This window comes from Entelurus aequoreus, linkage group LG02 (assembly GCF_033978785.1).
Source record: "Entelurus aequoreus isolate RoL-2023_Sb linkage group LG02, RoL_Eaeq_v1.1, whole genome shotgun sequence".
Classification (NCBI taxonomy): domain Eukaryota; kingdom Metazoa; phylum Chordata; class Actinopteri; order Syngnathiformes; family Syngnathidae; genus Entelurus; species Entelurus aequoreus.
Window position 1 is genome coordinate 83996395 of NC_084732.1, and position 27070 is coordinate 84023464.

Sequence of the window (27070 nt, forward strand, 5' to 3'; positions counted from 1 at the left end):
CAATATTCAGTGTTTTATCGTTCATAGAAAAATGTAAAATTCCATTACGTTTTTTAAGGCGGTCTGTCATAACGTTTTTAGCATTCAATCAGACATTATTGTGAGGTTTTGTATTAGTGTTCCTAAAAATAGATATACCGGCCCCCAGACACATTTTTTTCTCTAAATGTGGCCCCTGAGTCAAAATAATTGCCCAGGCCTGTTCTAAGGGGAACAAAACTACTTTATTAGGGAGAAAAATATATTTGTGGGTATATTAATTTCTCGTGTACATTTAGTATCATTATTGAATAGTGAAGTTTTGCTTGACAGAAAAAAATTACTACAATTCTAAAACTTAAAATGTTTTTTTGCTGTGTTTTTGAGCTTCACCGAGACAGACGATCGCAGCTTGGTATCCGGTGAAGCCCATCCAACAGACGACGCCAGACTTCGTCGGACGGAGGCTCTTCTGACTGTTATAAAGGTTGTAGATTTCTCCTTTGTACCGTCCCCTCAGGTTTGATCTAGAGCAAAGTAAGGTGTGTGTTATGAAACATCAGTCTCGTTCAGGTCTATACAGCACATATTTACATGATGGCCTTTTTAAAACTGCTGCACAATGTGGATAAATAATAGCACAGTTCCACCCCTGACTTGTTCGACATGAAGAACTACTGTTAAATTTTTTATATACGTGTTGCAGGTTATATATCTTTTATTATTGACTGTATCAAATGTGATGAATATTTAATGGACCACAATGGAAACAAGCCTTTTGGCTTTTTGTGCCATCCATTTGCCTTTTTAAAGCATTACATGGATTCAATTCTTTAAGATGTCAATAAACTTCTCAATCAATCAATCAATCAAAACAGTAAGAAAGCAAGCCATATGGGGAATTATTGCTAGAAACTTTCTGTTATTTGTTATTTGTCCAACATTACAATTTGCATAAATAGAATCAGAACACAGCGGAATCCTGCACATTTCCTGATATGTCGCAAATACGCATGTTTTTTTGGTAGTAAATTATTTTTCTTCAATTTATAAAAAAAATTAAAAATCACCAGAAATGGGCAATTTCCACAAAAAAACATCTCAATCAACTAATTTAGAAAAGAAAAAAAAAAAAGAAAAAATAAATAAATTATATATATATATATATATATATATATATATATATATATATATATATATATATATATATATATATATATATATATATATATATATATATATATATATATATATCTTGAAGACGAACACCTGGCTGAAAATAAACTTTAATAAACTGGCCACAATATTAGGTACACCTGCACACTTTTGGCTGGATTCAGAGCTGCGTATAAAAAAAGCTAATATCTATCTCATTGCTTGTCGTGATATTTTGGAAATACACAAACAATATAGTATACGTACAGTATACGTATATATAACATACAAAAAAACCCACTGCTTTAGCAACCATAATATTGTTTGAATTAGACAACTGTTGAAAAAAATAATTGTTTTAATAGTCGACTAATAGAAAAAACATTTCTGCTACTTAAAAAAGTAATTGCTGAATCCAACTATTATTTTTTCTTTTTTTTTATTATTAATTTTAAATTAATTGATGTATTTATTTATATATTTTTTAACTGCATGTCATGTCCCATGCCATATATAATATAATCATCAGATTTGTAGGATCATTTCATCCCCTGTAAGAACAATGTTTCCAAAATTGTACAATAATATGGCCCTTTTAATACATTAATATTAGCAAACACAAACAGGGTTACATCCTGCACAGTGCTTCATTTTCTCACATGCATCCAGAAGGGGGTGCTGTTCTCTATGTGGCACCTTTTTTACAACAGTGCTGTTAGTTCAATATTAAACTAGCCTAAACTGCATTATAAAATGATTTATTATTCATTATTATTAACATTACTATATAAATCCAGAAGATTTATGTAATATAATCATTGATAAAGATGACTGGAAATAAATACTATAGAATGTACACGTGTATGTATGTATGTACATATGTAAGTGCGTATATGTATGTATGTATGTATGTATATATGATAAGCATAGGTAAGCATGCCATCTCTATTTAAATTACGAAATAATGAGTATAATATGCTGTTTAATTAGCATCAGTATAAGTATATGTATATTTATGCATAAGCGTATGGGAGTGTTTTTGTACTACTATTATTTAATCTTTTTTTTTCCTGTACAGATGTTTTGTTCTATTTTATTTATTTGTATTCTATATATATATATATATATATATATATATATATATATATATATATATATATATATACTTTTTTTTTTTTTTTTTAATATATATATATATATATATATATATATATATATTTTTTTTTTTTTTTTTTTTTTTTTTTTTTAAATATATATATATATATATATATATATATATATACATATATATATATATATATATATATATATACATATATATATATATATATATATATATATATACATATATATATATATATGTATATATATACATATATATATACATATATATATATATATGTATATATATATATATATATATATATATATATATATATATATATATATATATATATATATATATATATATATATATATATATATATATATATATATATATATATATATATATATATATACATATATGACATTCACTGTAATTATTGAATGCCTTTAAAAAAAGGCAATGTTTAAGGTTTTTTTAATTTTAATTTTGTGAAACCCTTGCAATCGTTGGGCCGGCGTGGCTCGGTTCCAGGTTCAATACCTGCTTTCGCCATCCTATCACTGCCGTTGTGTCCTTGGGCGAGACACTTTACCCACTTGCCCCCAGTGCCACCTACGCTGGTTTAAAAGTAACTTAAATATGTAGATAATGGGTTTCACTATGTAAGTCACTTTGAGTCTCTAGAGAAAAGCGTTATGTAAATACAATTCACTTCACAATAAAATAATAGGGGGGAAAACAACATGACTTTAGACCATGTATACTAGCATACATGATCTGTAGAAATCATTTTACTGTTTTAAAAGCTTTATTCCCAATTAAAAACAATACATTTAACAAACCATAACATTTTTTTGTTTTTTTACATTTTAATGTTTATGTTTTTGCTACATTGTTGTTTTTTTTGTTATTCTGTAATAGTGACTTTTTTCTCGAACAATTGTAGCACGAAGTAAGGTAAATATTTCTTCTTTGTAGACTATAACTATTTACTATTGATGTATTCACTGTAGTTATACATTCACTACAAAGTTATAGTGTTTTCTAGTGTCATAGTTTTTTGTGCACTACTGCAGTCACCTTTATTGCAAATGTTGATCCGAAATCAGAGGAGAACGTCACCATCAAGCTAGAACAGTTTGGTTAAAAATAGACATTTTTACAGGTGTCTCAATTTCTCATGTGTGTTTTTTTAGTGCCTGTGAATAGTGAGGATCAACTGTACTTCCACGATTTTGTCCTAAGCCAAAAATGATGGACTTAATTTGTTATTCAAAAGGCAAAACAATAACGATGTTGAGAGATAATGCCGTGCCGAAAAGAGACGTTACTCACCTGTGAAGTACCATAGTCCTCATGAGCATGACCAGACTGACCACACAGGACAGGGTCATTGCACACAGGTAGCACACTATAAAAGGAGTACAACATCAAATCTGTCGATACTAGCAGCAGTTTTTGCAAACAAATAAGTGAACAAATAAAAAATAGAAATGCGTCTCAAACCTTCGAGCAGCCAAGTGTAGAAAGTCACAATTTTGACAACCTCCATTCTGTCATCTGAGAGGACGATCCCAAATCCCAACAAGAGGAAGGCGATGTTCTCGTCGATACCGGCACGAACTATGTGGAGAGTTGGGACTACCAACACGATTAACAACAGTGCTGTCTGAAAGACAGAACATATTTGCATTCGTCACGTGTTCACTGTACATATCATAAAAGCAAGCTAAATCACAGACAAGAATCAAGGCTCTTCGTACATAAGTATAATAGACCTTATATTGCATAGTACGAAATCAATCAATGTTAATTTATACAGCCCTAAATCACAAGTGTCTCAAAGGGCTGCACAAGCCACAACGACATCCGCGGTACAGAGCCCACAAGGAAAAACTCACAACCCCAATGGGACATCGATTTGAATGACTATGAGTTCAATTTTCTTATTAAAGAAATTCATAAAGTCATCTGCCGAGTGGGTGGAGCTACTGGGGGGAGTCCCTTGTTGGGTTAGTGATGCTACTGTACTAAACAAAAATTTACGATCGTTTTTGTTGAGGCGGATGAGATTTGAGTAATATTTAGCTTTAGCTAAGGTAAGCATGCGTTTATAAGTTATTAAACTATCACTCCATGCTTGATGGAAAACCTCAAGTTTAGTAAACCACTCATAACTGTCTTGGTCGAATGTACCCCTTTTCCATGAAACTTTCAGGAAATGCCCAAAATGGGTGTAGTATCTGTTATAGTATGAAATAACATGTTTTCCATATGGTGGAAGATTACCTTACTTTGGAGCAAGCAGACAACCAGTCTTGGAAACAGTGTCCCATCATTGTATGGACATAAGACTACGTTTACACTGTAGGCCAAAGTGGCCCAAATCTGATTTTTTTTTTTAGATCTGATTTTTTCCAGTTGACTGTTTACACGGCAAGTAAAATGTGATTTTAATCAGACTCCAGTGTGGCCCCAATGTGGCCTCGACGTCAGTGTGTTTAGACTGGCCCAAAAAAATCAGATCTGTGTCACTTGAGGGCCAAAAAATCAGATATTGTGTGCAGTATAAACAGGGCCTATGTGTGGATATATACGTGAAAGTAGGGTTGTACGGTATACCGGTATTAGTATAGTACCGCGATACTAATTAATTATTATTGGTACTATACTGCCTCTAAAAAGTACCCCATGCTTCACTACACATCGTAGCTCACCGGCATCCCAATGTAAACAAACGCCATGGGTGAATCTACACATGACATCCACTGTAATGATACCAAGTACAGGAGCGTATCTAGTCGATACTACTATGATTACATCTATATTTTTTAGCATCACAACATATTCTTTTGTGTTTTTAAAATGTATATTATGTTTATAAACTCAGGAAATATGTCCCTGGACACATGAGGACTTTGATTATGACCAATGAATGATCCTGTAACTACTTGGTATCGAATTGATACCCAAATTTGTGGTATCATCCAAAACTAATGTAAAGCATCCAAACAACAGAAGAATATGTGATTATTACATTTTAACAGAAGTGTAGATAGAACATGTTAAAAGTGAAAGTAAGCAGATATTAACAGTAAATGAACAAGTAGATTAATAATTCCTTTTCTTCCACTTGTCCTTAATAATTTTGACAAAATAATAGAATGATATATGACACAATATGTTACTGCATATGTCAGCAGCTAAATTAGGAGCCTTTGTTTGTTTACTTACTACTAAAAGACAAGTTGTCTTTTATGTTCACTATTTTATTTAAGGACAAACTTGCAATAAAAAACATATGTTTAATGTACCGTAAGATTTTTTGTGAAAATAAAATACACCCATGCCACCCTTTTGTCCAGGAGAAAGTGGCAAGACCAGCGGTACACCACATGGGATAAGGAACAACTGATTTGGTTTTGGGTCTGTTTACCTTGCCAGCGGTCCCGACTCCACCCACAGAAACGAACAGTGGATGATGGACAAAAAGCTTCAATGAGTTTCTTTCATTTCAATTGATTGCTCAAAAAGTTATAGGAGGATATTCATCTACCGTAAATTCCGTAATAGCCGCTACTTTTTTCCTACACTTTAAAACCTGCTGCTTATAAGACGGTGCAGCTAATTTATGGATTTTTCCTTGCTGAGGTGTTTTATTGTTTGTGCTATGGTGCCATCTTTTGGACAAGTTCGCTCACTGCAGGTGCTGCAGTGTCCTTCCATGTATCAGCGGTTGTTTTGTTTTTCACCCGGGGTGCATTCCGTCCATAGCGTTTCTACTCGTATGGATTCTTCATTCATCATTCCAAGCAATGTTTACAATTTACAATATAACTAAAACTGTTTATACTTACTCAACCGTCCCATGTGTGATGTCTGCAGGAGCGTTTTCATGCATATTTGTTTGTGCTATAATAATGTAATGACGCTGGCATCATTAGCAATAGCTAATATATTAACATGTTTACAAGTGTCTGTGTTAGTATTATGAACTTACAACGGCATTCTTTTTGTATTGTTTCAGTTTCACAAATTCCTCGTCACTGTGGCGGTTTTTTTTAGTCTGTTTAGCTAATTGAAGAGCTAGCTTCCGCAGCTAGTGGGTCCATGATGATGACTTCTGTTTTGTTTGATCAGCCGTTTTACTGCCCTGTTACAGACACTGTTTGGAAACATTTAAGGTCTGTAAATAAACATTTAAAAAAAATGTATATATATATATATATATATATATATATATATATATATATATATATATATATATGTTGATAAAATTAGTTATTTACACTGACATTTATATATATATATATATATATATATATATATATATATATATATATATATATATATATATATATATATATATATATATATATATATATATATATATATATATATATATATATATATATATATATATGTTGGTAAAATTTGTTATTTACACTGACATTTTTATATATATATATATATATATATATATATATATATATATATATATATATATATATATATATATATATATATATATATATATATATATATATATATATATATATACATTATAGTCTCAGTTTTTTTCCAAATAATATATGTAAAAAATATTTATTTTCCCCTACAATTAAGTGGGTGCGGCTAATATACCGGTGCGCTCCACAGTCTGGAAAATACGGTAACCTTCAGGAAATGTCAAGAATGGGAGAAGGAACAAGCAATAACATTTTGGGGTCAATCTAGATCACTGTCTGTACTCAGGACTTTTTAACTATTGGGAGAAAAGTCATTTTGCACACCTCACCATTCAAGTCCACTTACATGGTATAGCGCCACAAAAGCCACAAACACTGACACGGCCAGCTTTAGCGGGAATCGGAACACTGAAAAAAGAGGGGCAAAAAATATGTTATTATTTATCACGGGAAGATGAAAGTTATAGTCAGTCCAAAATACACACACCTTTTTCTGGAATGTAAATATAACTCTTGGGCACTTCCAGTAGTCTCTCCATCAGCGTTGGTTTGTCAGATGCGCTGGAGCTACTTTTTTTAAATTTTTTGAACAAAAACAACCAGACAGTCACATATGTGTTTTTTAAGTAAGCTAAATTAAAGAGAACAATAAGTGAATTTAATCATCAGTGTGGACTTTGTTCTACAAAACCCAAACCAGTGAAGTTGGCACGTTGTGTAAATCGTAAATAAAAACAGAATACAATGATTTGCAAATCCTTTTTAACCTATATTCAATTGAATAGACTGCAAAGACAAGATACTTAACGTTCGATCTGGTAAACTTTGTTGTTTTTTTTGCAAATATTAGCTAATTTGGAATTTGATGCCTGCGACATGTTTCATAAAAGCTGGCACAAGTGGCAAAAAAGACTGATAAAGTTGAGGAATGCTCATCAAACACTTATTTGGAACATCCCACAGGTGAACGGGCTAATTGGGAACATTTGGGTGCCATGATTGGGTATAAAAGTAGCTTCCATGAAATGCTCAGTCATTCACAAACAAGGATGGGGCGAGGGTCACCACTTTGTCAACAAATGCGTGAGCAAGTTGTCGAACAGTTTAAGAACAACATTTCTCAACGAACTATTGCAAGGATTTTAGGGATTTCACCATTTACGGTCCGTAATATCATCAAAAGGTTCAGAGAATCTGGAGAAATCACTGCACGTAAGCGGCAATGCCCGTGACTTTCATCCCTCAGGCGGTACTGCATCAAAAAGCGACATCAGTGTGTAAAGGAAATCACCACATGGGCTCAGGAACACTTCAGAAAACCACTGTCAGTAACTACAGTTGGCCGCTACATCTGTAAGTGCAAGTTAAAACTCTACTATGCAAAGCGAAAGCCATTTATCAACAACACCCAGAAACGCATCTAAGATGGACTGATGCAAAGTGGAAAAGTGTTCTGTGGTCTGACGAGTCCACATTTCAAATTGTTTTTGGAAACTGTGGACGTCGTGTCCTCTGGACCAAAGATGAAAAGAACCATCTGGACTGTTCTATGCGCAAAGTTCAAAAGCCAGCTTCTGTGATGGTATGGGGGTGTATTAGTGCCCAAGGTATGGGTAACTTACACATCTGTGAAGGCACCATTAATGCTGAAAGGTACATACAGGTTTTGGAGCAACGTATGTTGCCATCCAAGCAACGTCTTTTTCATGGACGCCCCTGCTTATTTCAGCAAGACAATGTCAAGCCACATTCTGCACGTGTTACAACAGCGTGTCTTCATAGTATACGAGTGCAGGTACTAGACTGGCCTGCCTATAGTCCAGACTTGTCTCCCATTGAAAATGTGTGGCACATTATGAAGCCTAAAATACCACAACGGAGACCTCGGACTGTTGAACAACTTAAGCTGTACATCAAGTAAGAATGGGAAATAATACCACCTGGAAAGCTTCAAAAATTAGTCTCCTCAGTTCCCAAACGTTTACTGGGTGTTGTTAAAAGGAAAGGCCATGTAACACAGTGGTAAAAATGCCCCTGTGACAACTTTTTTGCAATGTGTTGCTGCCATTAAATTCTAAGTAAATGATTATTTGCCAAAAAATTAAGTTTGAACATTAAATATCTCGTCTTTGCAGTCTATTCAATTGAATATAAGTTGAAAAGGATTTGCAAATAATTGTATTCTGTTTTTATTTACAATTTACACAACGTGCCAACTTCACTGGTTTTGGGTTTTGTCGTGTCTTTAGTTTATATGATAAAATAATGTTTAACTGCCAGTTTTCCTTCGCTAGACAGCACTTTGTGGCACTAATATCTTGTCCACAAGAATACTAAACACAAACAATGGTCACCTGACTGCTGAAGACTTCTTCTTCCGGAGCAGAGACTTCACATAGTCGCTGTAGTAGCTGCTGTCCAGATCCTGGCAGTAAAATCAGTTTTGGTCAAACATGAGCAGCCCTTTTGTTTTCATGAGTTTTTAAAAAAAATAATTTAAAAGATTGATTACATTGAGATTTTGTTTTTTGGCAGACTTCGTAGGCATAATTTGTGTTATTGATTGAATTTACTTGAATTGGCGCCATGAGGGTTTGAACAGTCAACCAGGTTTTTTTCATAAACCATTCCATCCCTCATCTGAATGATAACTATGTGTTGAGTTAATATCAGTAAATCTACAAGTTGTATCTAAGTTGAATTGTGTGAATGCCCAATTAATTTTTCCTTCTGAAAATAAATGGGCCATTTTTCAAACTTGCGCAATTCTCACATTTCTCTACCGATTCGAACTGTTCCACCATCCACACACTCATCTCGCCTTGGACAATCAAACCACCATTTTGCAAGTTTAAAAAAACCCCCTATTTTCACATCTTCCTGGATAGTTTTCACAGTCCACATTTTTCAACCGATTCCGACCATTCCACCTTCAAAACATTCTTCTTAGTTGAGACAACAAATGGTGGTTCGGCTACTTGCGCACATAGGGCATTCAGACGCAATTCCAACCACGATAATAATAACTCGATGAGGCAATTAATGAAGGAATTGCGTGTGAATGTTCCAATGCTGACTTTGAACTGAAATCCTGGAATTTTTTTTATAATTGTTGAAGTAGAGCACACAATTCCCAAACAGGCTGAATATTTTGAAGTTGGAACCGTTTTAATCAGATGAAAATTGTGGGAGTTGTGGAAATTTGAAGTATGTCCCATTGATTTCAATGCGAATTTTCCTAAAAATTTGGGAATTTCGGGAAAAGCTGGAATTTTTGGAAAAATTGTAAAAAACTTGAACGGTCTGAATAAGTTGAAATGGTTGGTGTTGGGATTTTTCAAATCGGTCGAGAAGTGTTGAAGTAGTAACATTTTTGATTGAGAAATGGTATTACAGAATACCTGGAGTTTCGGGAAAACCGGGAATTTTCCCAGTTAAAAAAACATCTTTATTTTTTTGTCCTAATTAACAGGAATGTTTGGACGGTAGAACGGTTGAAATGGGTTGAAAATGTGGACAAAGTAGTTGCCAGAAAAAAGGGTCAAAAAGGGGGGTTTAAAAAACGGGAATTCCTGGAATTTTTTTTAACTTGAAAAAATTATAGTTTGAATGTCCAGGATGAGTGGAATATGTTGCAGATGGAATGGTTTGAATGGGTCGAAAAATATGGAAATGGTGGAAGTTTGAAAAATGGCCAATTGATTTTGAATGGGAAAACCTGGAAATCTGGGAAATCTGGGAATTTTGGGGAATTTGTCAAGTGAAAGCCCGCGATTCCCAAATAGGCTGAACAGTTTGAAGTTGGAACGGTTTGAATCGAGTGAAAAATGTGGAAGGTAGAGTGTGCCAAAATCTAGAGAAGAAGAAGAAGTTGAATAAATAGATGAATTTTGGTGTAGAAAACCATATGAATGCTTTGGAGCATTCACACAATAATACATTGGTTGCTGGAAAGTGATGGTTTTAGTCACTTCTCTACGATTGTATAATCAAATAGGTCCTGGTTGGTGGATGTGTGACTCTTATACTCTCATCTGTTTTATTGAACAAAAAAGATATTACCGTTCACAAACATTTCTCACCTCTTCTGTCTTCGTTCCTCGGAAAAACAGCATAGGAAACTGGATGCAAAGATAAGCCAGGCAGGCCAGCTGAGGCAAAGTGGCGAGCAAAGAGTAGAACTTATAGAGCTGTGAAGAGAACGTAAGGACAGTACCATCACGAAAACTTATTTTTTTAAGAATTAAATTGGATATGCTGATGTACAAAACCCAAAACCAGTGAAGTTGGCACGTTGTGTAATTCGTAAATAAAAACAGAATACAATGATTTGCAAATCCTTTACAACTTATATTCAATTGTATAGACTGCAAAGACAAGATATTTAATGTTCCAACTGAGAAACTTTTTTTTTTTTTTTCAAATAATCACTGACTTAGAATTTCATGGCAGCAACACATTGCAAAAAAGTTGGCAGAGGGGCATTTTTACCACTGTGTTACATGGCCTTTCCTTTTAACAACACTCTGTAAATGTTTGGGAACTAAGGAGAACAATTTTTGGTGGAATTCTTTCCCATTCTTGCTTGATGTACAGCTTAAGTTGTTCAACAGTCCGGGGGTCTCCGTTGTGCTATTTTTGGCTTCATAATGCGCCACACATTTTCAATGGGAGACAGGTCTGGACTACAGGCAGGCCAGTCTAGTACCCGCACTCTTTTACTATGAAGCCACGCTGTTGTAACAGGTGGCTTGGCATGGTCTTGCTGAAATAAGCAGGGGCGGCCATGATAACGTTGCTTGGATGGCAACATATGTTGCTCCAAAACCTGTATGTACCTTTCAGCATTAATGGTGCCTTCACAGATGTGTAAGTTACCCATGCCTTGGGCACTAATACACCCCCATACCATCACACATGCTGCCTTTTACACTTTGCGCCTATAACATGGTTCTTTTCTTCTTTGGTCCAGAGGACAGGACGTCCACAGTTTCCAAAAACAATTTGAAATGTGGACTCGTCAGACCACAGAACACTTTTCCACTTTGCATCAGTCCATCTTAGATGAGCTCGGGCCCAGCGAAGCAGGGGGCGTTTCTGGGTGTTGTTGATAAATGGCTTTCGCTTTGCATAGTAGAGTTTTAACCTGCACTTACAGATGTAGCGACCAACTGTAGTTACTGACAGTGTTTTTCTGAAGTGTTCCTAAGCCCATGTGATGATATCCTTTACACACTGATGTCGTTTTTTTGATGCAGTACCGCCTGAGGAATCCAAGGTCACGGGCATTCAATGTTACATGCAGTGATTTCTCCAGATTCTCTGAACCTTTTGATGATATTACAGACTTTAGATGGTGAAATCCCTAAATTCCTTGCAATAGCTCATTGAGAAATGTTGTTCTTGAACTAATTTGCTCACGCATTTGTGGTGACCCTCACCCCATCCTTGTTTGTGAATGACTGAGCATTTCATGGAAGCTGCTTTTATACCCAATCATGGCACCCATATGTTCCCAATTAGCCTGTTCACCTGTGGGATGTTCCAAATAAGTGTTTGATGAGCATTCCTCCACTTTGTCAGTCTTTTTTGCCACTTGTACCAGCTTTTTTGAAACATGTTGCAGGCATCAAATTCCAAATGAGCTAATATTTGCCAAAAATAACAACGTTTTCCAGTTCGAATGTTAAGTATCTTGTCTTTGCTGTCTATTCAATTGAATATACGTTGAAAAGGATTTTCAAATCATTGTATTCTGTTTTTATTTACCATTTACGCAACGTGCCAACTTCACTGGTTTTGGGGTTTGTAAAATTGACGAAGGTCTTACTTCTGGAGTCTTAGGACAGTCAAACTTCTGCCACATTTGTACTCCAAAATGACTGAAGGAGAGCAGAGTCCCGCAAACGTAACCTGCTTTGTGCTGCAGAGTGCTGCAAACCATCAGAGGGTAGTAGAGGATGGGATAGTAGAAGATGGCCGTTATCTTCATGAACTCTAGGAGCAAAACACGCACATGAGATCTTTGCATTTGTTCGTTTTTATGTTGCATGAATACAAAGTTCACATGTGAGTGTGCGTGGTTCCCGTTCTACATTTACCTTTGATTTCAGCTGGAGTGTCTTTGGAGAACGGCAGGGGGTCGGGTGCGATCACCAGCATGGCCAACCTGCTGAACACCAGTCCAAACACTGCCATGCTCACACCTTTCTTCTGGGTCTGATCCAGGAAGTTGGTTGGACTGTAAAAAACGTACAGAAAAAGCTGACAGGTGATGTGTCACTTGATATTCAACATGCTTTAACTTATTCATTAACTGGGATAAACGTATACGCGCTCTTTAATTAAATTGAGTGGTACTTTGTTTTTGGCGACACCTAGTGGTCACAATGATTAATTAAGTTAAAAGACAGCTGCACTATATTTTTTTGGGAATTTTGCCTATCATTCACACTCCCTATGTGAGACAAAATTAAGTACTGTCAGAAAAATTGTATGTAAATTATCAAAAAACTTTCCGTTCTGAGTTCCCATTGAACAGACAAGAGGCTCTCTTTGTTGCACCAAGCAAAGGCTTGGAAAATTCCATTGTGTACGATGGGAGGAGACGGGAGGGGGTTGTCTATTGTCATCGAAGACCTGCTCAAGCTGAATCCAGGACTAGTCCAAGCCAGAGGCATCTTTTTCTTTTGTTTTCAATGTGACCAAAAACAAGAGCTGTTTACACCCCCCCCCCCCTTCATTCCTTTGGAAGCAGATGTTGTTGTGTAAACAGGGAATGTCCAAATAAAGGAGGAGACGTAAACCTTTTTTCGTCAGAGCGCGGTGGAAGACTGTGCAGAGAGTACAGTCGCCGCGTTTCTCCTCAATTGAGCCAAATTGAATTCTACCTATGTTTGATTCTTTGCTTCTTGTCTTGTTTAATAGATGTCATCAGTGTTTGAACCTGACAAGTACGTTTTCCTTTTTTTATGCATTCTAATTTGTGAAATACGGCTAGCACAAGGTGGCTAACAATGCAGCTAATGGGAGTACTCTATTCCGCCTCTAAAAAAACATCCAAATAAAGTGCCAACAATACTCCATTTACATCCCGTGACCTAAATATTGCTGAATATTAACCGAACATTTGCGACACTGTTTTTATAAGCACCAACGCAGAATAATTACTTTTAGTGGCACTGTGATCACAAAGCGATAATGAGCCTGCGCTGCTATATTGACATATTGAGCCGGTGAGCTGCTGCATCGCATCTGAGTTGGTAAAAGTTGCAAAATTGTAGATTACTACCTACTGGTAGCAGTTAGAGATGCTATCTCAGTAGAAGCATTTAAGTCCCATCTTAAAACTCATTTGTTTACTCTAGCCTTTAAATAGACCCCCTTTTTAGACCAGTTGATCTGCCGTCTCTTTTCTGCTCTGGGGCGGTATAGCTCGGTTGGTAGAGTGGCCGTGCCAGCAACTTGAGAGTTCCAGGTTCGATCCCCGCTTTCGCCATCCTAGTCACTGCCGTTGTGTCCTTGGGCAAGACACTTTACCCACCTGCTCCCAGTGCCACCCACACTGATTTAAATGTAACTTAAATATTGGGTTTCACTATGTAAAAGCGCTTTGAGTCACTAGAGAAAAGCGCTATATAAATATAATTCCCTTCACTTCACTGCTCTGCCCCCTTCTCCTAAGTGGAGAGGTCGGGACCCGGGGTGGACCCCTCAGTTGGGGACCTCTCTGCGCTGCTGACCTGTCTCCACTCATGATGATCCCCTGCTGGCCCCACTATGGACTGGACTCTCACACTATTAACTAGATCCACTCGCAAATCCATTGCACCGGTCGCCCAGGGGGGGGGGGGGTCCCCACATCTGCGGTCCCCTCCAAGGTTTTTCGTTGTTCCCATTGGGTTGAGTTTTTTCTTGCCCTGATGTGGGATCTGTTGTTGTGGCTTGTGCAGCCCTTTGAGACATTTGTGATTAAGGGCTATATATGTAAACTTTGATTGATTGATTGATTGATTGATTGATTGATTGATTGATTGATTGATTGATTGATTGATTGATTGAAATAATGCCTCTCACCTGGATAGTAGAATGATTACCATGAATTGATTACGTGGACCCCGACTTAAACAAGTTGGAAAACGTATTTGGGTGTTACCATTCAGTGGTCAATTGTACGGAATATGTACTGTATTGTGCAATCTACTCATAAAAGTTTCATTCAATCAATCAAAAAATGTGTCCGTAAGTTGGTCAACTCAGAAAGAAAACATGCTTGTTTCTTCTTTTTTTTACTTTCCAAAAAAAGTTTTGAAAAAAAAGGGCAGTTCCACTTCAAGCTCAGTTGAATGATGCGGACACATTTGTTAGTGGATACCTTCTTGTTAAAAAAAATTCTCCATGTTTGTGGACGTTACGCAGATACTTTTATTTTGAAGCATTTTGCTTGATAGTCTCACTTCCGCTTCCGGGTTTACTTGCGCTACTCGTTTTCACTCTGCTGCTTTCACTCAGTGCAGGAGTCATCGATGATGTGAGTGTTTTTGATGTTGTTTTAGGATACATTTGAAGTATTAATGGCCATTACTAAGTTTGTGTAATGTTTTAGTAGTGTTTTAAGAACATTACAGTCGGAATAACAGCTATGTTGTTCAGTAGCTACTAGCTAGCATTGCACTGCTAAGTATTGCTATTGCTATTGTGGCTAGTTTACACTTGCTATTTTTGCAATCACAGTATATTAACAGCTTGTTACGTGCATGCTGATGTTATTTATATTAATCTTAAATTTCAGTATATATTAAGACACATACTTTGATTTGGTTAGATCAGTGTTTTTCAACCACTGTGCCGCGGCACACTAGTGTGTCGTGAGATACAGTTTGGTGTGCCGTGGGAGATTATGTAATTTCACCTAATTAAGTTAAAATAATTTTTTGCAAATTAGTAATTATAATCCGCAAATGTGCCGTTGTTGAGTGTCTGTGCTGTTTAGAGCTCGGCACAGTAACTGTGTAATACTCTTCCACATCGGTAGGTAGCAGCAGGTAGCTAATTGCTTATGTCGGGAACATGGTTTGTCATGATCACAACATGCGGGAGGCAGCGTGTAGGTAAAAAGGTATCTAACACTTAAACCAAAAATAAACAAAAGGTGAGTGCCGTTAAGAAAAGGCATTGAAGCTAAGGGATGGCTATGCAAAACGAAACTAAAACTGAACTGGCTGCAAAGTAAACAAAAACAGAATGCTGGACGACAGCAAAGACTTACAGCGTGTGGAGCACACGACGTCCACAAAGTACATCAGTACATGACATGACAATCAACAATGTCCCCACAAAGAAGGATAGCGTCCGCACAACTTAGAACTTAGTCTGGATTGCGAAAACAAAGCAAGTGCGGGGAATAGCGTTCAAGGAAGACATGAAACTACTACAGGAAAATACCAACAAAAGAGGAAAAGCCACCAAAATAGGAGCGCAAGACAAGAACTAAAACACTACACAGAGGAAAACACCAAAAACCTCAAAATAAGTCACGGCGTGATGTGACAGGTCGTGACAGTACACTTACTTTGAGACAAGAGCTATAGAGATGCATGCTTGGTCATGGTTTGAATTCATATCCAATAGTTGCGAGAACAACTTTTTATTGTCAATATCGGCTACTGAGTTTCATTATTTTATGTTTTCTGCTGGTGGTGTGCCTCAGAATTTTTTCAATGAAAAAAGTGTGCCTTGGCTTAGAAAAGGTTGAATAACACTGGGTTAGATGACAAAATAATACACTCACATAATGAGGTACTAACCTTAATTACTGCACTTTGTGTATATTTGGACGTGCACAAATAGTTCAAAGTCCAGCTGATGACTTTGTGTTCTCTGACCAGAACCCTAACGTGGTCAATATTCTCATAAACCAGTCTTAGAGTTTAATAATCGGCATTCTATCACGCTTCCGCCTTGGAGGCTAATTTGTATGTGTAAGTAGTGTGTAACAATAATTATTTGATACGTGTTTGTATTGGAAAATGTTGTGTTTTAGACCACTGTTAGCGTTAACGCAGTTTTTGTGTCTTTACGCATTGAAATCAGAAAAGAGGTCCATTTTCGAAAAAAAAATCCTTGCCTTTTCCTCGTTTTTATTGGTTGTCTTCAAAGTAATGAACTTTAAGGTACAATTTCTTAAATTTTGATTCGTCGAAAGGTTTATCAATCACAAATACCGCCTCAGTTTGCACTCGGACAACTTTACCGCCAGAGGCTGTCAAAAGAAAGACGTCATGGTAAACACAAAGGTGAGTGTAAAGTCAACCTTTTTAACTTCATCCTGTGCCATGTCTCAAGTAAATGAGTTGTTTTAGTCTTTGTGAGTCCATGGAAACTTCACTTTTATCTCCCGCTGTATCGACATCGTTCGAGGATGGAGACAGGCTAGCTTTTAGCTTCAAGCTAACCAGCACTCTCCACCCCAAAAACATACTTTGCAGGTCAACAAACGGGGAAAATATGTGCCTTTTGAAGTGTTAATGTGTGAGGAGTGTTCAGAAAGAGTCTCTTGGAGAAGTGGCTGACAAGTTAGCAAGTGTCGCTCGCATCGCTGACAGTGACGTCATCACCGTCGTTTACTGTAGCAGAGAGGCTGACTGTGCGTTATGATAAACGCGCATGCGTCGCCAGGCGCTGCTTTTTATCGATAGACTTATCAGATTAAATGTTTTATTATCTACAGCAGGGGTGTCAAAAGTGTGGCCCGGAGGCCATTTGCGGCCCACAGCTAATGTTTTAAAGGCCCACGGCACATTCTAAAAATACTATTAAAATAAACAAAAACATAAGAAAAGTGGAATAAAAAAGCAGTTGCAATGTCGACTAATAAAACAAATCAGTTTTTTTCTTTAAAACTGTCATTGCTCAAAACATAATATTTAATCAAAATTAGGGCTGCAACTAACGATTAATTTGATAATCGATTAATCTGTCTATTATTGCTTTGATTAATCGATTAATAATCGGATAAAAGAGACAAACTACATTTCTATCCTTTCCAGTATTTTATTGAAAAAACCAGCATACTGGCACCATACTTATTTTGATTATTGTTTCTCAGCTGTTTGTACATGTTGCAGTTTATAAATAAAGGTTTATTTAAAAAAATAAATAAAATAAAATTAATTTTAAAAAATACAAAAAAAAATGCCTCTGCGCATGCGCATAGCATAGATCCAACGAATCGATGACTAAATTAAACGCCAACTATTTTTATAATCGATTTTAATCGGTTTAATCGATTAGTTGTAGCAGCCCTAATCAAAATCAATGTTTGAAAAATAGTTTTTGTGGAAGATTTTGCATATTTTGTGTTACATAAAAAAACATAGTTTTCTTTGACAAAAAGGGCAGAATACAAACAAACAAAAAAACAACACAAAAAAAACAACAACTTAGAATTGATGGATAGATCTGAATCTCTAGAGATTTAAGTGTGAAATAAATAATGTATGCATGCCCTGGCACACGATTGTCATAATTTCATGACCGAAACTATTTTTTTTTTACCCCTTTCTACTGAAATAAATACAACCTACAACTTATTAAATACAAATGTAAAAAAAACTACCGGAAGCGGTAAAGTTTAGATCCATGAAGGAAAGAAGAACGTGAATGAATTTACGTATGCGTAAAAAATTGTTTTGTTTTGTATTATTTTTTCAATGAATTAAGTAACGTTTATGACAACCTAGAATGTGAGATGTAACAGAATGATGCATACATTTATCATTTGTTTTCAAAACAGTGACAAAAAAAGTGGGACCCCAAAAATTTACTGTGGGACCCCATTTTTATGACTTGAGGGACCCCATTTAGAAAATTCCTAGCGCCAACACTGTAGACTGCAACATTGTTCGATTAAGGACATCTATGACGTATGTCTAGCTTGTGGGCTGTTGTGTGCCGAGCTGTTGTGTAGCTGCTAGCTCCCAGTATCTTGTAGACTACCATGTTTACCTTTCGTAAATGAATTGACTAAAATATAACAAAATACCAACCTTGTTTGCCTTTTGGAGGACATTTAGATGTTAACTGGCTGTCCAGCTGTGCTCAAGTAAACACTGAAGGACTCCTTGTACTAGAGATTTTAGAGGTAAGTCGATATCATCCGATACTTACAGTATCTTTTTGCTGATATCGGGACACCCCTGGTTTTAACTGTGAAACCCACCTGAAGATACTGGAGGATCCTCTTGTGAATCCTTGGCAGAGTTTATTCCTCCTGCTTAGAGCTGCCAGGATCAACATGACCACCAGCTAGAAGGATAAAAACATAATGATGACTTTGCTGGACATCGATTAGGTGATGCATCGGAAAATTTGATGTGTTGCTGCGATTAGGGTCATTTCAAGGCTATAGTTCACGTTCTCCGGTTCTAATCAGGTGATGCTTGACAACAAACCAAATGAGATCATCTTTTATCGGTCAGCACAGAGAGTATAAGCAGGAAGAAGGTTCTATGTTTGTACTAGTGGGTGAACAATTACCACTAAATACAACATAGAGTCAGAGAGCCTCTGTTAACTATTGTACAGTATATGGACACATGTGCATGCAGATTGGAGATACAGCACCTCACAAAGGTGAATACATCCCTCACATTTCTGGAAATATTTTGTCATATATCTTCATGGCACAACACTGAAGAAGGGACATAACTGTTTTTATGACTTATATGTTAAAGAGGTTCATTTAGCCTACTAATGTGTATTTATAAATAGTTGATTTATATAGGCTAGTAAGGTAAAGTAAAGGTAAAGGTACAAAACTTTACCTTACTAGTGTCAAGACTTGGTCTTTGGCGTGGTTTGCTCTCCCGTGGTGCAAAAGAATTGGAACGGACGTGGCGTGCAGGTAAAGACATAGTTTAATTATTACTATAAACTCAAACAAAAGGTACAAACAAAAGGCGCTCACAGAGGAGGTAAAAAACTTGACTAGGAAAACAAAGGGCGCGCACAATGGCGGAGAACTATGAACATTAAACAAACAAAAACTTACGTGACAAGAGATGAAACAAGAACTAACGTGACAAGGAACTGTGGACATGGCATGAATGGGTGATGTCGCCAGGACGAACAACAGAAACAGAAAAGCCTATATAGTGACATGATGAGTGAAAACAGGTGCGTGACTAACTGTGAACAGGTGCGTGACATGACTGTGAAAACGTGAGACAGGTGAAACTAATGGTTGCTATGGTGACAAACAAAACCAGGAAGTGAAACCAGGAACTAAGGAAGTGTCCAAAAAACAAAACAGCACATGGCCAAACAAAAACATGAACACAGACATGACAGAACCCCCCCCTTACGGACAGATCCCAGATGTCCAAAAACAAAAAACAGGATCAAGAGTCATGGGAGGGGGGGAGGGGGACATGGCGGTGGGTCGCCAGACCAGGTGTCCCCGAATCCACCGGGGCAGAGTCAGGTGGCGGCGGCGGGTAGACCGCCGCTGAACCTGACGAGGTGGGCGACCTGGGAATGGCCACATTCGTGGCAGACGAGGAGGTCGGCGCACCTGGCGTGGCGGACGCCCATGGAAAGGCCACATCCTTGGCCGACGAGGAGGTGGGCGCGTTGTCGTGGCAGGCGGCGAAGCTTGGCGTGGTGCGTCAGGCGGCGAAGCTTGGCGTGGTGCGTCAGGCGGCGAAGCTTGGCGTGGCGGGTCTTGACGAGGGTCTTGGTCTTGGCATGGGTCTTGGTCTTGGTCTTGGCGAGGGTCTGGGTCTTGGTCTTGGACTTGGTCTTGGCGTGGTTGGTCTTGGTCTTGGACTCGGCGTGGTTGGTCTTGGTCTTGGCGTAGTTGGTCTTGGACTTGGTCTTGGTGTAGCTGTGCTTGGACTTGGTCTTGGTTTGGGTCACTTGGCGGGTCTTGGTCTTGGTCACTTGGCGGGTCTTGGTCTTGGTCACTTGGCGGGTCTTGGTCTTGGTCACTTGGCGGGTCTTGGTCTTGGTCACTTGGCGGGTCTTGGTCTTGGCTTTGGTCTTGGCGTGGGACAGCCACGGGCGGCACTTGGCGGCGTGGGGCAGCCACGGGCGGCACTTGGCGGCGTGGGGCAGCCACGGGCGGCACTTGGCGGCGTGGGGCAGCCACGGGCGGCACTTGGCGGCGTGGGGCTGCGACTGGCGGCACTTGGCGGCGTGGGGCTGGTACTGGTGGCGCTTGGCGTGGAGCAGGTACTGGTGGCGCTTGGCGTGGAGCAGGTACTGGTGGCGCTTGACGTGGAGCAGGTACTGGTGGCGCTTGGCGTGGAGCAGGTACTGGTGGCGCTTGGCGTGGAGCAGGTACTGGTGGCGCTTGGCGTGGAGCAGGTACTGGTGGCGCTTGGCGTGGAGCAGGTACTGGCGGCGCTTGGCGTGGAGCAGGTACTGGCGGCGCTTGGCGTGGAGCAGGTACTGGTGGCGCTTGGCGTGGAGCAGGTACTGGTGGCGCTTGGCGTGGAGCAGGTAGATCTTGGCATGGTCGAAAAACTGGTGGTGGTGGTCGTGCTGGTGGCTGTGGCTTGGCAGGTCGAAAGACAGGTGGTGGGGGTCGTGCTGGAGGCTGTGGCTTGGCGTGACGAAAGACTGGTGGTGGGGGTCGTGCTGGTGGCTGTGGCTTGGCAGGTCGAAAGGCAGGTGGTGGTGGTCGTGCTGGAGGCTGTGGCTTGGCGTGACGATGCTGACCCACCCCAACTGAACAATTCCCAGCCCTAGCCCCCCCCTCAAGGAGCGGATCCCAGACGCGCTCCCCGCGGTCTGGAACCGTCTTTTGGGGTGGGCGGAGGGGGTTCAGGAGGAGGGCAGAATCCTCCCCTCTAAATTGTCCAAAAGGTCTTTCGTTCCCCCCCACCTGGGCTTTTGTGGGTGAAAAAAAAATTTCTGACTTGGGCGTGGCATGAGTCCTGGGGGGCGGGGCATGAAAATTGGGTGACTGTGATTGACAGGATCTGATTTCTAAAAACATGTCTTGGTAATGTTTAATCATGGATTTAGAGTCTTTGGTTGGATGTGGCTGACAAGAAAAAGAGTTCAGGGGAAAAAAATCCATGACGTCACCCACTGGCAGCGGCGTGACGTCGTCCTGGGGAAGCCGGGCTGGCTGCAGCTCGTTTCCGCCCGGAGGGGGAGGAGCTTGCGGGAACGATGCGTCCTTTCCAATGCTTGTGGAAGCCCTCCCTGACGTCCTTCGTTGGGAGCGGCGCTTCCGGGACTGCGGTGACGCAGCGCCATCCTCGGACCAAAGGGAGCTGATCGGCACCAGTTTGCCGGTCGGACCCCACATGAGATCCCTGCGCTCCATGGGGGAATGGCGGAGCGTCTCGGCCTCCATGGCGCGCAGGACCTCCCACGTTACCTCGTCAAAATTGTCCCATTTTTTTGCGGGAGAGCTCTCGTGCTGGCGACATCTGTCAAGACTTGGTCTCTGGCGTGGTTTGCTCTCCCGTGGTGCAAAAGAATTGGAACGGACGTGGCGTGCAGGTAAAGACATAGTTTAATTATTACTATAAACTCAAACAAAAGGTACAAACAAAAGGCGCTCACAGAGGAGGTAAAAAACTTGACTAGGAAAACAAAGGGCGCGCACAATGGCGGAGAACTATGAACATTAAACAAACAAAAACTTACGTGACAAGAGATGAAACAAGAACTAACGTGACAAGGAACTGTGGACATGGCATGAATGGGTGATGTCGCCAGGACGAACAACAGAAACAGAAAAGCCTATATAGTGACATGATGAGTGAAAACAGGTGCGTGACTAACTGTGAACAGGTGCGTGACATGACTGTGAAAACGTGAGACAGGTGAAACTAATGGTTGCTATGGTGACAAACAAAACCAGGAAGTGAAACCAGGAACTAAGGAAGTGTCCAAAAAACAAAACAGCACATGGCCAAACAAAAACATGAACACAGACATGACAACTAGCCTATATAAATCAACTATTTATAAACGTTTTTATGACTGTTAAAAACAGCTGGCTGCGAACAAAAGTAATATTTAAAGAAAATAATTGATAGTATAATCACATTTTTTTATAGGAACATTTAAAAAAGCTGATTATGATAACTACTGTGCAGTTTTTATATCTTGTTTTATTATAATCATATTATCAAGTACAATATTAGGTTGTGATTCTAGTTCCAAGACGTTAGATGGCAGTAGTGTCTAGTTTATGATGTGTTTTTTTGTTTTTTGTTGCACCCTAAATGTATTAATACTGTAAGTATTGTACTTATTACGCACCACCTGTTTGATTTTAACGTGCATCTTAGTTGTTGTTTTCATTAACAAATTTGGAGTTGTTGTAATCGTCATGTAAAATCGCTAATGCTAATCAGCAGCATGTCAATAGCAAAGCCAATGTTTATTGGCATCAAGCTAGTACATTTTTTGGAAAGGTGGAGCCTTACTTTGCTTACGTTGGAGCGTTCTTTGTTGGCATTGAAAATTGCAACAGTACTTAGAGGTATTTGTTGGTTTTCTGACATGGACTTGTTTCTTCAGCATTGTCCACACGTTTAAGTCAGGACTTTGGGAAGGCCATTCTAAAATCTTAATTCTAGCCTGATTTAGCCATTCCTTTACCACTTTTGACGTGTTTGGGGTCATTGTCCTGTTGGAACACGCAACTGCGCCCAAGACCCAACCTCCGGACTAAAGATTTTAGGTTGTCCTGAAGAATTTGGAGGTAATCCTCCTTTTTCATTGTCCCATTTACTCTCTGTTAAGCACCGGTTCCATTGGCAGCAAAACAGGCCCAGAGCATAATACTACCACCACCATGCTTGACGGTAGACATGGTTTTCCTGGGATTAAAGGCCTCACCTTTTCTCCTCCAAACATATTACTGGATATTGTGGCCAAACAGCTCAATTTTTGTGACTAACAAGTATGTGCTCCAATCACTCTATCACAAAAAAATAAGAGTTGTAGAAATGATTGGAAACTCAAGACAGCCTTGACATTATGTTCTTTACAAGTGTATGTAAACCTTTGACCACGACTGTATGTGGTCCTTGGTAGGAGAATAAGCCCTAAATTAAGGTAGGCTTGACTTCTCATGAGATAAAATGTGTGTACTTACAGATATAGAAAGTATGCATATGTGAAATATCTTATCATCCGCTGTTGGGTCACATGGTAAAATCACTCTGCAGACAAAGTAAATGCAAATAAATGTAATTACAGGCCAAACACGCATTTATCAACTGTAAGTATAAACTGAACTAACGAACACAAATGTATCTTCATCTTATACTCACTCTTTGGGAGGATCTGTTGGCTCCGGGTTGTCCGAGTACCAGTCTGAGTAATCATAGTAGTATGCGAAAGGTTCAACTTCAACCTTGCTGTGGTTCATGGTGCCCGTTTAGGGTCGAACGATAAACCTAGTCCGCCTCCTGGTCCGTCTTTCTCAGTCAGCTAACTTGGGTCGGAACCGATGGTAAGAACCGCACACATTCCGGTGAGCGTTAAGAATTGAACACGGTGGATTAGTGGCTGCACACAGTGGGAGTGGAGCAATAGTTTGACCTTAGGTGACCCCTCATGCCCATTGAAGACACTATTTATTCGCCTGAAATATTATTTATTTAAAAAACTGTAGGATAGGTTTGTCGTGTGTACACTAACATTCATTTTGGTGTTACTGCACATTCATATTTGTGCAAATGCTACAAAACAATACACTCATTGACTAAATGAGACTACCTGTACATCAGTGTTTAAAATATCTTGACCTTATATATATATATATACAAATAAATACAGTACATATTTACACACTCAAAGTTCGTACATCCACACGCACATTCATTATACAAACATACTGTATACACATACTGTACATATACATTCACTGTAAAAACATACATATACACATACTGTACATATACACTCACTGTACAAACACACACATACACATACTACACATACATTCACTGTACAAACACACACATACATATACTGTACATATACATTCACTGTACAAACACACATTTACACATACTGTACATATACATTCACTGTTCAAACACACATACTGTATACACATACTGTACATATACATTCGCTGTACACACATATACACATACTGTACATATACATTCACTGTACAAGCACACATACACATACTGTACATATACAAGTACATATGCACACATACACTCATGCACATAATCACGTTTCATCAAACATATATTAACGTTGTTGCCCTAGGGTAAACTGGGTATAACACATGGCACACTGACAAAGCTTAACCTATTGTTACTATAACAATCTACAAGGTTAAGGTTGCTTCTCTTTCTTCCCCTCCATTTTTCTGCATTCTTTCGTATCTCAAGTTATCATTACGTATATGTATTGTTGCATTTGAACAATTGTATTGTTGATAATAAAGGTACAGTACTGGTATTGTTTATTATCAATAGCACTATTTCTATTGGTATTCATATTGCTCCATTTTTAGTGTAATAATGCTCATTGTCATTTCTGTATTTTTTTAAAAATTTTCGCTAACTGCTTATTTGCTATTACTTTTACAATCATATTTGTACATGTCGTATTTGCTGATGTTGCTCTGTTGTTGTTGTTGTTGTTGTGTTTGCTGTTGTTGTTTTTGTCTCTCTGTCTAATCCCCCTCTTGTCCCCACAATTCCCCCCTCTGTCTTCCTTTTTCTCTCTTTCTATCCCCTCCTGCTCCGGCCCGGCTGCACCAAATGATAATATAAATACATTTAATGAAGTCAAAATACAAGTAAGGCAACAAGAGAAGTATCCTACACTTCTCTTTTGTAAAGTAAATCTGAACAGCCGATATGGGCATCTACATCTGCTATATGATTTGCCCGAGAAGCTGGGCAGGACATTATAAAAAAAAATATATATATATATATATCTTGACCTTATTTTTGGGTGGAAATCAAAGAAGCAAATTTCGACGTAACTCCTAATGTTATTTTCATGCTGCAATGTGGAATTAACCTTCTCGTCTCCCTGTGCCTGTTACAGAAGAGACTAATCTTATTATAAGATGGAAATCTCTGCTTTAAACAGGGGGACCTTTGTTTGCAATAGCCATGGAAAAAAAAAAACGGTTTAACATGTTTCACGCTTGAAACAACAACAGTGAGGTTATTTATCGTATTTTAGTGGATGTGAAAAAGGGGCAGCACTGTGGTGAATGGGGTTAGCACTTTAGCATTACAGAAAAAAGACTCTGGGCTCATGTGTAGGGAGGGGTACCTTTCACATTTTAATCAAAACGGTTACCTAGGAATCGATACCCGTACTCAACAATAACAATTTTCAGTACTTTTGTGTGTTTATGTGGTAAAAAATGGTAATTGTTGAATCCCAATTTAGCTGATCTATGTATGTAAATATGTATGTGTATATATATATATATATATATATATATATATATATATATATATATATATATATATATATATATATATATATATATATATATATATATATATATATATATATATATATATATATATATATATATGTTTTTTTATATTAGTATATATGTATTTATATATGAATATATATATATGTGCGTATGTATGTATGTGTGTGTGTGTGTGTATGTATATATATATATATATATATATATATATATATATATATGTATATGTATGTATGTATGTATGTATGTATGTATGTATGTATGTATTTGTGTATATATATATGCCTGTATTCATAATTTGATGCTGAATGAAGGAAACATAATTCTGGGAGTTCAAAGTTTGTTAATCTGTGAACATGAGCTCCCTCATATGACATCGACTAGAGGCTCGTGGGCCGGACTGATCCCTGGATTTTTTGTTTGGTATGAAACGCATGCAAAGCTGCTGCCGATGCAATATGAAGAAGAAAGTAAAAACACCACAAATAAAATTGGCTAAATTGAATTAAAATATGTTCACACTATTTTATGTCTGTGAAACCATTGTCATACTTGTTATTGCAGTTTGAATTTAATTTGATGCATGTTTTGTACTAAAATTAATATTAGGAAATACATTTTCAATAATAATTTTTTTAGTACAAAATAATACAAACACAACATAAATTTGCAAACCTTCCTGACACAAGTCCAACCTTGGATCAAAGCTGGTATGACTGCCTCACAAGACCAGCATTAACGCAGTCTTATAAGTGACAGAGAAGGAATGGGCGAGGAATAGTTTTGCAGTAATCTTTCATACAAAGCTCCCTGTCATTCAATTCAAATTGACATTTTACATGCACAGTTCCTCGTAAAACATGGCCCTACACATAGTGCGTAATCTGTTTATAGTGATGGGCC

General features: G+C 38.1%; 1 protein-coding gene across 1 annotated transcript in view; it reads right to left on the reverse strand.

Moving 5' to 3' along the window:
* Window positions 1–24309, reverse strand: part of LOC133639828 (receptor for retinol uptake stra6-like) — a 36226-nt gene extending 11917 nt beyond the window's left edge. Inside the window, exons 1-12 of the mRNA XM_062033468.1 lie at window positions 24015–24309; window positions 23837–23903; window positions 18932–19017; window positions 12813–12952; window positions 12542–12708; window positions 10794–10901; window positions 9066–9136; window positions 7199–7278; window positions 7058–7119; window positions 3749–3911; window positions 3578–3653; window positions 373–506 (exon numbers count right to left, since the gene is read on the reverse strand). Coding sequence (XP_061889452.1) covers window positions 373–506; window positions 3578–3653; window positions 3749–3911; window positions 7058–7119; window positions 7199–7278; window positions 9066–9136; window positions 10794–10901; window positions 12542–12708; window positions 12813–12952; window positions 18932–19017; window positions 23837–23903; window positions 24015–24112 — 1252 coding nt within the window. The 5' untranslated portion in view covers window positions 24113–24309. The remainder of the gene's footprint in view (window positions 1–372; window positions 507–3577; window positions 3654–3748; window positions 3912–7057; window positions 7120–7198; window positions 7279–9065; window positions 9137–10793; window positions 10902–12541; window positions 12709–12812; window positions 12953–18931; window positions 19018–23836; window positions 23904–24014) is intronic.
* Window positions 24310–27070: the final 2761 nt, after the last annotated feature.